The sequence below is a fragment of the Tachypleus tridentatus genome, chromosome 7, assembly GCF_004210375.1.
Source record: "Tachypleus tridentatus isolate NWPU-2018 chromosome 7, ASM421037v1, whole genome shotgun sequence".
Lineage (NCBI taxonomy): Eukaryota > Metazoa > Arthropoda > Merostomata > Xiphosura > Limulidae > Tachypleus > Tachypleus tridentatus.
Window position 1 is genome coordinate 2,707,026 of NC_134831.1, and position 12,904 is coordinate 2,719,929.

Here is a 12,904-nt window from a genome sequence, read left to right on the forward strand (position 1 = left end):
GATTATCTTCAGCCTTAGTCACTTCATTTTTATTAATTCACAAATATTTACCTACAAGTAAAACATAATTATACGTACTTCTAAAATACATAATTCCACAATTTCGTAGCAAGACTAAGTCAGAGCCTAATATTACGAAACTGGAAGGAACGTCCAAGAACCTGAGATCGTTAAAGTTAACGACTTATATTTGTCAATTAGGCTCAACGAGTAACATATTATTTTAATAATCAATCAGGCTACTGTGTTTATGTTGCGAGACAATATACAGTGCAAACTAAAAATAAATCAAACCCACACAAAAAAGGCTTATAAAGACTATTTTTATGTTTTTTGTGTCATCAGCTAGAAATAAAACACAAATAACACAAAATACGCGAAAAATGTGTGACTATTTGGACTTTAAAACAAGTTTTCAGTTCTGCTGATAACATCAACACTCTGAACACATCTTTAACTACACTAAATTAACTGCAATCCAATTTAAAAACTCGGTCACTCGAGTGTATACTCCAGGAAATCCGGGTTGTGCACAACTCTTTCCGAAGGACACGATCCCGATAAGGTGGAATTTCTTTTCATGGGGCAACATTAGCGGGCCTCCGGAATCTCCCTAAAGAAAAACGATTTTTTTTAAATTAATTATGGAAACTGTTGTTTTTTGGTTGGGTTTGTCTAGCTATGGCAAAAAGTTAAGGTGTGTGGCTATAACAGCACAAATATTTTAATGACTTATTTCACAGATGAAACAAATATAATTTATTCAATTTGAAATTGTGATTTGAAAGAAAAACCACACGACAATAGAACTTTGTTTAACTAGTGATCTAAGCTCAATAGTTTTTAAACGTAGACTAAACTATATTTTCTGAGCATTTGATTTATTGTATGCGAAATGTAGTTATGGAGTGTTAACATTAAACTAGAAGATAAAATATTATACATATATGGACACATAAGTGTATATATTTTTTTAATAAACCAGAAAACACACCTGACAGGCATCTTTTCCACCTACTGCAAATCCTGCACACATGTAAACATTAGTTATGTTTACGTCATTTTTATAAGCGTCTTGACAACTTTCATGTTCCCAAACAGGTACTTGAACTTCCCGTAATACTGGACTACTAGGACCATCTGAAGTAATAAAAGAAAACTTGTTGTAAAAATATATCATTAACACTCCAACCTCTAAAAGAAAAAATTGAAGTCATGTTTATGTTTTCTTTCTGAAACAATGAATTATTGGTACCACAGTTTGTAAAGTGCATTTCTATAGCTTTAAATTAAGCTTGCTTATTTTTGCCTAAAGCTACACAATGGGATATCTACGTTCTTTGAGTTCAACATAACCAGGTGGTTAACGGGAGCTCGATTCGTAACTGAGGGTAGCGAGTTTGAATCCCTCTCCTTCAAACATACACGTCCTTTCAGCTGAGGAAGCGTTATAATCTATCAATCCCACGTTTTGTTGGTAAAAGAGTTGGTGATGGATGGTGATGACTGTCTTCCCTCCCTCTAGTCTTTCAGTGCTAAATTACGGACGGCTAGCGCAAATGGTGTTCGTGTAATTTTGCGCAAAATTTAAACCGATAATATAGAACAATCCATAAATTTACGTTATTGCTTCATAAAGCATATTCTGAGGAATGTACCAGTATGTGGTCATTTGAACTTTCTTTAGCCTAAACGTTCTGTTCTTTAATAAACAGCGTTGGCGGTTCGTCTGAAACAGCTACTATAACGTAAATAATTACACGCATCATTATTATTGTATGTGATTTAACACATTGAAACAAACAATTTAAAATCTTAACAAGTGAAATGATGCATGATTAATAACAAGTTTTATACTCCTAAATACATTTTCTGCTTACTTACTAAATGCTGTTGTTCCCCATCCTGCAACAAAAGGTTTCCTCATTGCTAAATCTTCCAACCGTAAATTATTGTATGGCAGACATATTGGCTGTATTCTATTCGTAAATGTAACAGTGCCATCTATTGTCAAAATAGCGATATCATTCTTGTACGTCTTGAGTTCAAAATCTTCATGACGCTTCACTGACTTGATTGGAAAATCAATTGGATCAGAACTGTCATTGGTACTAAACAAGTTGTGTTCACCTAATCGAACTGAAAAGTCCTCTGCAGGTAGCCTAAATTGGATAACAAACACAGATATTAACAAAAACTCATTCTGGCTTTTGGTTGTCACTCGGAAGAACCTAAAACTTTCATTTATTCATGCAGACCTGTTCAACACACAGAATGAAGTTAATTCCATAATAAAAGATAGATTCTTTCCTTGCACAGCGTTGATTTCTCACCTTCCGCCCCAAATCATGGAGGTTCAGCTCCCATATTCAATACGCATAATGTAACTCATTATATTCCGTAATTATCCCAGATCATAAAACTTTACATTGTGCTGCCACCTACAACATGCACGAGATTTCCACTGTATAACACACCACATCTTACAAAGCTTTAAGTACTACTGCCACCTACAACGTTAAAAGGCCACCAATTGTATAACACATACCACGCGTTACAGATCTTCACATATTTGTCCCACACCAAACACAAAAAACATAAAAGCCATTTTGTAACCGCCATAACCACACACACACACACATCTTGTATCACAAAACTTCACAGACTGATCTCATGTTCACTGCAAATAACGCAAACATAAAACATAACACCAGATACATAACAAGATTCATGTTGTTGTCATATCTAAAGTCAGAAAATGTACAACAACTTCGTCCACCTTACTTCAACACTTAGGTTGATATTGTCTGTATGTATTTCACTGTCTCTGGGTTAATTATATGGGGCATTTAAGAGCTATTCTTGTACTCTTTAAAGAATGTTTTGCATAATTCACTTTTTGTGCTTTTCTTCAAAAAAATTTAATTGCTTTTAAGCTTCAGATAGCAATTTCACATTTAGTAACATTTATTTTAACAGCTATAAGAAGGTTGATTTTTAAGAGGCAAATAAAAAAGCATATCTTGAAATAAAGTAACTTTACTAGCATTTTAAAATACGACAAAAACCTCTACAAAAGTTGAATGAAATATAAAATAACGTAATTAATTGAGTTACAAAATGAAAATATGAAACATTCAATATAATCGTTCTGCATAACTAGACACAAATAGGCGTACATCTGATGACCAAAGTTGAAAGCTTTTAATGTTTTGCATTCTCTATTATGCTAAGAAATAATTACACGTACAGAGTTTATTCCTGGTTTAAAGTTTATGAAATGTGTTTTTAAATCAAGTAGGAAGTGTATAATGAATATTTAATCCACTCGTTCACATATCATTAGCATTTATGTTATTGAATAACTCTATTCATGTGACTTCATCTCGGTGTTTACAGAGTTAGGTTATGGTAATTAACAGCCAATCCCTAGTAGTGATAAAATACATCTCTCACATAATACTAGAATTTCTAGTGTCGTTCATTTTACTGGTACTTCCAGTTTATAGCTTGTAATGTTTTTGAAATCCTTAGGACTAGCCTCATTATAGACTATTGGTCATCCATACAAGTATTATTAGAGTGCAGATGACTGAATCTAAGCCTCAATCATAGCAGAATACCAGATTTACATATTTAGTTCTTTTTTTCACCTCGAGATGGCTCTATAAAGTCAGGTTGTACTTAGCTGTTTGACAACAATAAAATACATGTCTTTGTTTCCTTGTAAGAACATTTTACTGTTCTGGGTCCTGACTTTTCTAAACTCCAAGCTTCTTCTATTTCAAAGTTGTTTAACCATTTATTCTAACCACGTATTCTCTACTTTTTACTTTTATAACAAATTTCTACAAGATAGCACCTCCATAATGAAGTACTTCTCCATTACTTATGTTACACCTCATTATTGGTGTGTTTAAGTTTATACAGAAAACAAAAACATGTAGAATTTACCAACTACATACTGTAAAATAGCATAATTACTTACACATCTGTTCCTGCATTGTTTACGACGCAGTGAGATGCTGTTATCACGTGTTTGTTGGTGACTAGAGCGCCCCCACACTGAGCACTTTTAAAACTTCCTTGTCTAAGGTAGACAGCAGTCTGAAGAACAAAGTATACAAATTACGATTATATTAGTAAAGTCGTGTACATAATATGGAATATTCAATAGCACCTTGTAAATCAAATTCGACTAAAGATATATCTAAGAAATCTTTGTGTTAACTATTTTTTAACCAAAAAACCTTTGTTTACTTCTTATAACTAAAGCAAAAACATTTTATACCTTCACCACATGACAAATTGTAACACTGAATTAAAACAAGGCACCAGGTTAACGGTTACTGTTTGTACCTCTAATGACCCAAAGGTACTCAACAACTATCTTCGCTAATAGTCTTTAGTCTAGATGTCATAAGCTAAGGAGAATACAGCTAATCAACATCACCCACCGAGCTATTTCTTTACTAATGAAAAGTGAGGTAGTCCGTAACATTATAACGCAACCAAGGCTGAAAGGGTGAGCATGCTCTGTGATGGGATTCGGGCCTGCAAAGTACACATATTGCGAGTGTCCCGCCTTAATCATCAGGCCAGGCAATGACACCATAACAACCACACAAAAAACTTTCCTAATGGACTATTTGACTGATAGTTGAACTTCTAAAGGTAGATATTGAATTCAACAGTTAATGTACCAGATTTATACTAAATTCAAGAGTTTTTTTTAGGGACTATCCTGAAATTTTCAATAAAAAAGGTAAATGTTTAGGTAACTACAAAACTGCTCTCGGAAGGTCATATGGACTCACCATCCATGGCCAAGCTCCAACTTCTGCCTCACGTCCACCTACAATTCTGGTTGTCGCTGTAGTACGTAAACCACAATCTAGAACATTAAAACAGAACAGGGTGATAAAGTCAGTAAATATCGCCCCTCAGTGGCTCAGCAGTATGTCTGCGGACTTACAACGCTAAAAAAACGGATTTCGATACCTGTGGTGAGCAAAGCACAGATAGCCCATTGTGAAGCTCTGTGCTTAATTCAAAACAACAACAACAATAAATACTTGTTGCATCTTTAACCTAATTTCCTAATGATTTGATTTCATTTTTTAACTGAACTGAGAAATGTTTATAGTCACTTTTTGCTTGACTGTTATACATTTTCAACTAATAAGTTGGTTTATTTGTTGTTAAGCAAACAGCTACGCAGTGGGCTATTTTCTGTGTTCTACTAACTACGGCTATCAAAACCCGGTTAGCCCGGCATGGCCAAGCGTGTTAAAGCGTGCGACTCGTAATCTGAGGGTTGCGGGTTCGCATCCCCGTCGCGCCAAACGTGCTCGCCCTTTCAGCCGTGGGGGCGTTATAATGTTACGGTCAATTCCACTATTCGTTGGTAAAAGAGTAGCCCCAGAGTTGGCGGTTGGTGGTGATGACTAGCTGCCTTTCCTCTAGTCTTACACTGCTAAATTAGGGACGGCTAGAGCAGATAGCCCTCGAGTAGCTTTGTGCGAAATTCAAAAAACAAACAAACAAACAAACAACGTTTTTGGCGTTGTAAGCCTGCCGACGTATCGCCGTACCACTGAGACAGGTAGCTATCAATATTTTCTTAATTGTACCACTCGCACTAAAGCTCCTATATTATTGGTTGAATTAAGCCCAAACAGATAAACTAGAATCTTTGTAGATGCGGTAAATTTGTTAAATATTTCGTGAAATAGGCAAGTTTCTATTGAAATAGATCAATTATAAAATGGCTTAAATTTTGTCAAGAGTAATAAATCATTATTCCTTTCAAGGTTTTAAATTACTTCTGAAATAGACTTGCAGACCTAATATTATATAAACTTATAAAATTGGTTAAGGAAACAAACAGATGAAGGTTCTCAGTCAAGATCAAGAAGGATACGTGCTAATATTATAATCAAAACTTAAACATATATAGCCCAATCATATCACTGTACTAAGCATGTAAAATAATACTTGTTTAGATTTTCATTGTTGTTGTTAACCTAGAGTGTGTTTATGTGTTTTAACAGCTTGTCACGTTTTTAAATGGTATAATTTTATATGCATAATAGAGCTAAACAAGTATTTGTCGGTTGGTCATATTGTAGTATTGTGATCACTTCCAGAATACAGATGTGGTCAAAAGTTGTCTGAAAACATGGTATTATGAGAAATCATGAAAATAGTTGGACATAGGATGACTAACTGGGTGGTAGAGCAGGTGGCAATAGAGTAGGTGTAGGTTCAGTCGAAGTCGTTGTTGTAGTTTCTGGTTTGGGGGTTGTAGGGAGGCTAGATGTTGGACAGCAGACCAAAGGGATGCTACTCTCGTAACCACAGATTGCTTGCTTGAGCAGCTCAAAATCGTTCTTTCGTAAGAGTTCCCCACATTCCAAAACACGTTTGCAGACTCCTTCGGGAATTTGAGGCTTGGAACATTTGTTTTCATAATTTGGTTCATCGGGAAAAACAACTGGAACGATAAAAATATTATTAAGAATATGTAACATATTAAGGATTGGTTATTATTTAAGGAATACTAAGGAAAGTAAAACACAGTTATGAAATCCAAGTAACATAGTTGACTGAGAAAAATCTTTGCTATCCTATAACTTGATACTCCATGCAGATAAAATAAATATTCCCAGTCAAACACGTACATACTTCAATGAATACAAAACCTGGCCTATACTCCTAAAATAAAAAAAATACAACAAATATTCACTGGTTAAATTTTTCAAATTTATGTCAGTAATAAAAAACTATTAATTTTGTTTTTTTTTGTTTTAAATTTCGCGCAAAGCTACACGAGGGGTATCTGCGTTAGGCAAACCGAATTTAGCAGTGTAAAACTACAGGGAAGGCAGCTAATCATCACCACCCACAGCCAACTCTTAAGCTACTCTTTTACCAAGAAATAATGGGATTGACAGTTACATTATAATGTCCCCACGGCTGAAAGGGCGAGCATGCTTGGTGTGACGGGAATTCGAACCCGTGACCCTTAGATGACGAGTCGAACGCCTTAACCCACCTGGCCATGCCGGGCTCAAAAGTATTAATAGGTCCTCATATCTAATTAGTTTAAATATTCATCTGATGATCATAACCATTTGATTTAATACATAACGGTCATAACAGCTGAGACTTTGTGAGTACTGCAGAATCAAGTCAAATATCAAGTCAAATGTTAAAAGAAGTCAAAAAATAGTATTTATTGCTATTTTTAATTATATATTTTTGTTTGAGATTTTATTTATTTTCCATAGCAGCCTAAACTACACACAATGTAGCACCAAGCAAGAGATAGCATTGAAACACCTCTTATTATAGTACTTAGATCTTTCACAGCAACTTATGCAATTGAAACCCATTTTATCACACAATCACAACGAATTTCGGAACAACGTCTTCAACAGTTTTAGGTGGAAATAAATCTTAACCTCCCTTTTAAAGACTAATTTCTATTAATTAAAAATGTAAGTAATTAAAACTCAATGAATTATCATAACATTAAAAGAGGAAAATACTTGTGTATCACAAAATAGGTAAAACAATACAAACAATGTGTGTCTAATATGTTTAGTTTATTATTTAAAAAACCCTTTGTTAAGTGAAATAATCTAAAAAATCGACAACTTTCTAATGATATGTAAATCAACAAAATTTGTGTCTTTCTGAATTAAGACTAACGCAGGGCTGTGAAGACACTAATGAGATAACTAATAATTTATTCCTCTTTGATTGACGATAATATTTGAAAATGTATCGATCGAAAACACGCAACAAATATAAGTTCCATACCAAAGCTATACTTCTTACATTAGACAATATACAGATTGTCCAAAATGTCTGGAACCATTTTCTTAATTTTACATTCGTTCCTGATTATGGCGCTTTTAAAGTATGAGATGGTTGACTTAATCCTGCTGGTCCTAGAGGATGGTTGCTACTGACCTTAACGCACTCCATCTAGAGAGGAGAAACGTCACTCACAGAGATGTTTGGTGGTTGCTAACTACATTTAAAGCGGTGAGAATAACAAAGGAACGCCAAAGAATACCACGTATATGTGAGCGTTGCTGTTTTGGTCAAGATGCATGCCAGTCTTTGGAAACCTTTCTATAGGATATCAATGGAACTTGGCGTTGCAAATTCGACGATCCACGACAACTTGGTTAATGCGAAATGGCAAGTATATAAAATGCACCTCTTGCAAAAATCAGTGAGGATGACCCAGATCACTGAGTGCAGATGTATGAATGGTTCTTTATGAGATGAAAAAGAACTCTCCAAAGCTGCTCTTTCCAGTGAAAAGGTAAGTTTTTATAGGAATGAGAAATCAACGAGCAGAACATGCGCTAGTAGTAGGTCATCAGACAGTACCCACTGGTTTACTAAAGAGAAAATAACGAGATGTATCCAAAGTTTTGGTTTAATGTGGATTATGGAATTGTCGTATGGTTGGATCATTTTTATTTGATACATCAGTGAAGAACGCACGATACCTGTGCATGTTGTAGGAACAGATTATTCCACAGATGAAAAACTGGGGTGATGGTCTGTGTGACTGATTCTGCAACATAATTCCAAGATTGGTTGAATGACACCTTCCAAGAATACTGAATTGGCAGGCGTAGTCCCAAATAATGGACCCTAAGATCTTCAGAATTAGCTCCCATTAATTTTTTTCTCGGGAATGGTCAAGGCATATGTGTCAAAAGAGAAGATCAGGGACACCAAACATTTGAAAAACAAAAAAAATTGCGATGAGTGTCCAACTTTTAACAATGACACGATTATGCTTTAAAGATAATTAAAATACCGAGTCCAAACCTGTTTCGAATTACAAGGGCAGCGTATGGAACACATTCTGTAAAATTGATTAAAGTGCCTATGTTTCCAGACCTTCTGGACACCCTGTACTTAAACAAAAATTGTTTGCTTACATTCTCGACGCCGTCTGCTGATACTAATCGAGTTGATCGTAGAAAACAAAAGTGGTATCCACAGCGACAAGAATGTTTTTTCCCACAACATGGTGATGATGTATATCTGAAAATAGCTAATTAAAACATTCTATAGACAACTGACATAAAAAATGATGAATGTAGTGCTTAAGCTTATTTTCATATTCCTAAACTCGAATCCTAAACATGCGTGAAGGGTTAAAATACTTCTAAAATAACTTGCAAAACATATGATGTATGTAGTGCTTAAGCCTATTTGTGGTTATGAGGCAAAGTCAATATTAATAGCAGTTGTAAGTATTAAACAATTTTTGTGATGTGTATGGAAAACAGTACTCAATTTAAATATATGTACATATATATATATATATCCGAGAATCGATAGACTCAACACTGAAGAATTTTGTAACAAGGGATCAGTGGATCTAATGCCATAGAATTCACTGGCCGAAAGCCAAAATTTCTACCCGATCTAAAATGGAAATTCCAACATCATTAAACGTCCAATGGGTTTTATGAGACTGTATTCCAACTGTTGTTGCTACAAGTTTTATAAATGAATGCTACTAGAGTAACTGGCTTACCTTTCGCTCTACTCCGTTCGAAGCCGAGATGTTACTTAGAATGAATGAAAACGTATATAGTGAACAAAATAAGTGAATACAAAAGATAGTGCGAAACTGTCCCTGTGTAATAACTATATTCTAGAATAGTGTACGCTTCTTTCCCCTCGAACCAATTAGTTTGAACGCGAAGTCATAGTCTCGTACACACGAAGCATACCTAAAGAAACACCTAATACAATTTCACCCAAACCGGTTCAACCGGTATATCTTCTTGATTGCGCCCGAAGGGAAACCCCAAACGAATCACCTACCTTGTTTCGTTTCCTTTTTAATTGAAGTGCTAATTATTCTTAATGTGTTTAGCATCAGAATATGTACGCAACTGAAATGTCGTTTACTAATGGAATCTTGTCATCTCCTACATTACGAATTAAACCTATTCTCAATAAGCACCAACACTTCAATACCTCATATTTCAAAATACCATGCTCACGCATTCCGTACTTTCTAACTTACCACACTTATAAATGTATTATTTAATATTACGTATGAACAAAGCAAATCCTATACAACCTTTGTTGTCAATCTATGGGACCCAACATGATTATCAGTTAACATACCCAGACAATGAATTCAAGGATTCGTGGTTTGTATTCTGTTGCCGCAAGAAGGTGCTCTGAACTTTGTGAGTGTCGCTAGATCAAAAGAATGAATTCAAGTCCTATTTTTTGATCAGGTAATAGTAGCCCTAACTAAGCTAATAGTGGGTACTAATGTATCTGCTGACATTGGGTTATAGTTAGTCAGTTGACAGTGAGTGCTAGTTGGTACGCTGACAGTGGGTACTGATTTAATCAGTTGAAAGTGAGTGCTAATTTCTCATATGAGAGTGGGTGCTAGTTAATCAGCTGACTGTGAGTACGAGTTTGTATGTTGATAAGGGGTGCTAGTTGGGCAGCTTAAAATTAGGGCTGGCTATCTATACGCAGATAACCTATGTGAAGGTTTGCGCAAAAATTCTAAATCAACTAACAATTCCAACCACCCTCACACCCACACCTCTAAACCTTGAGGATATTCGAAACCAGCATATTTTTCGTCGCGGATTTTAAACAACTCTTTTTCATATTAGTCACACATTTATCTATTTTAGAGAAACTATCGCTTTACATTAACATTATGTTGTAGAAACCTATGGCACTGGTGATCTATCTGTGTGTACACACTAACCGTTTGTTGTAAACTGTGATCTATTTTGTTTTCCAAAGTGAGAGCAGCTACCTCTCTGGAGGCTGACAAAAGGAATCCGAAAACAAAGATGCTAAATTAATTTTAAATTTAAATAAACAATAAGCCAATAAGAATTATGTTAAATTAATTAAAAATGATACTGTATGACGAAAGATTTTTTTTTTTTTACTACGGTACTATATTTTAATCACCATGCTAAAGTTATAGGTTTGGGAGGCCTCAAACTCTTTTATTCACATTAAGGGATTTTTTTTGTTTGTCTTTTAATTTCGCGCAAAGCTACATAAGGGCTATTTGCGCTAACAGTCCCTAATTTAGCAGTGTAAGACTAGAGGGCTGCTCTTTTACCAGCGAATAGTGGGATTGACTTCACATTACAACGCCCCACGGCTGAAAGAACGAGCATGTTTAGTGTGATGGGGATTCGAACCTGCAACCCTCGGATTACGAATCGAGTGTCTTAACCACCTGGTCATGCCGGGCCCACATCAAGGGAGCCTCTGACTAAAGTGTTGGGAACGAATGCTTTACAACAGTCTGAGCACAAGCTTTGGATATATAGACTAGGAAACATTGAAGTGTAAGAGTTAGTTTAAAATAGATTAAAAATGACCAAACTAGGTAAATATACATCAAAGTATAGATTATTAAACAAATAATGACACTTCTCATACTCACAGTTTGAGACTGGTCGATAGGAAACTAATTAATTATTAAATACATTTTTAACTCTTAACGAGATTTTAGACTACATATACCAACAAAACTGTTTTCAAGAATGTTTAGATTCTACATTTGGAGCTCTATAGGGTGAAAACTGAAAATCGAGAAAAAATATTAGTTTATCAAAGATTGTTTTGTTTCAAAAAACAAACTAAAACGAAACAGACAATACAAAATTCAAATATAAAAATCATTACGTACTGAGATCTTACTGTCTGTATGGCACGTGCTTTTTGAAACTGTTCTTCTGTTTTTAATATGCGTGAGGTCATATTTAAAATCCACCATGGTTTGTGACGAAGATCATTTCCAGAAATCAACAATTATAAAAACGTCAACAATACTACGGATTTTCCCAGCCGTCGGCAACACTGATGAAACTGGAAATAGATAATAGAAAGTTTTCAAGTGTGACTTGAACTAACCCTAATCCAACCCCTATCGAGGTCTCGCAACAGTGAACAGATTGTGAAATACCGACAGTATTTTGCGTAGGTGTTACCTATTTAACTGAAACTTTAACAATTAACTCCCAGAGAAATTTGTTAACAACAAAACCATTTTGTTACAAGATGAGACTTTATAACTGTTCGAAAAGCTTCCTTTTTTTGTAGGTACTTTTTTAGGCTTTGACATGCTATAATAGTGCATATTTATAGTATATTTGTAATAAACCTCACTAATATTGGAACAAACGCCAGAAAGGTGAGACTAAATAACTTGTCACCAAATATATATCGATCTGATTTTCCAGGATTTGTGTGGTAAAATTACATCAGAGTTGATTGTTTAAATGCTATTGTCTCAATCTAAAATTACACAATAGGATATTGCTCTCCGCCACGAGAATCAAACCCTAGTCGTAATGAACAATAGAAAACCTAGAAAACAAACGTGTATGTATTCTATATATTAAAATCAACAGATATGAAGTCATTCCAGTGATTTGCATTTCACAATGAAAACGAACAACTGTTCTTATTAATATTGCTTCTTCCGAAGTTAAACTAACAACAACCGGTTTCGTGACACAAATTTCACTCTTCAGGTATATATAGAGATAAAATAAATTTGAAGGTTTTTAGAGCAAAAAGTAGAAATACGTCATTAATCTATTCAGTCAGACAAGTAGAATTTGACTGTTATTCTTACAATGCATCCACGGTCCTCAAATGAGGAATATGATTTATTTTCTTACTATAACGTCGCTGCAGTAGGGACAATTATCCAACACAATTTTATTAGCTAATATATCATTAACTTAAAAATAACAAGTTCATAACAAGCATGTCTTCCCTGTTTAAAAAAACCTTTGTGAAACTGTATCAAAATTTTCTATTGAAAGTTATGTAAACATGACAAAGAAGGATA

At 34.7% G+C, this 12,904-nt stretch overlaps 1 protein-coding gene across 5 annotated transcripts; it reads right to left on the reverse strand.

Annotated features, from left to right (window-relative positions):
- Window positions 1-304: 304 nt before the first annotated feature.
- LOC143255000 (proclotting enzyme-like) lies at window positions 305-11,879 on the reverse strand. 5 transcript variants are annotated; one of them, XM_076509966.1, is made up of 8 exons: window positions 11,735-11,879; window positions 8,973-9,088; window positions 6,230-6,496; window positions 4,818-4,894; window positions 3,989-4,107; window positions 1,885-2,162; window positions 995-1,140; window positions 305-613 (listed from the first exon to the last, which is right to left on the reverse strand). In XM_076509966.1, the coding sequence occupies exons 1-8, from the start codon at window positions 11,803-11,805 to the stop codon at window positions 458-460; spliced, it is 1,230 nt and encodes a 409-aa protein (XP_076366081.1). In that variant the 5' UTR covers window positions 11,806-11,879; the 3' UTR covers window positions 305-457. The 5 variants fall into 5 exon arrangements, with proteins under 5 accessions (XP_076366081.1, XP_076366080.1, XP_076366084.1 ...); XM_076509965.1 differs by having other exon boundaries at window positions 8,973-9,078; window positions 11,735-11,836; XM_076509969.1 differs by lacking the exon at window positions 11,735-11,879 and adding an exon at window positions 9,578-9,771 and having other exon boundaries at window positions 8,973-9,078.
- Window positions 11,880-12,904: the final 1,025 nt, after the last annotated feature.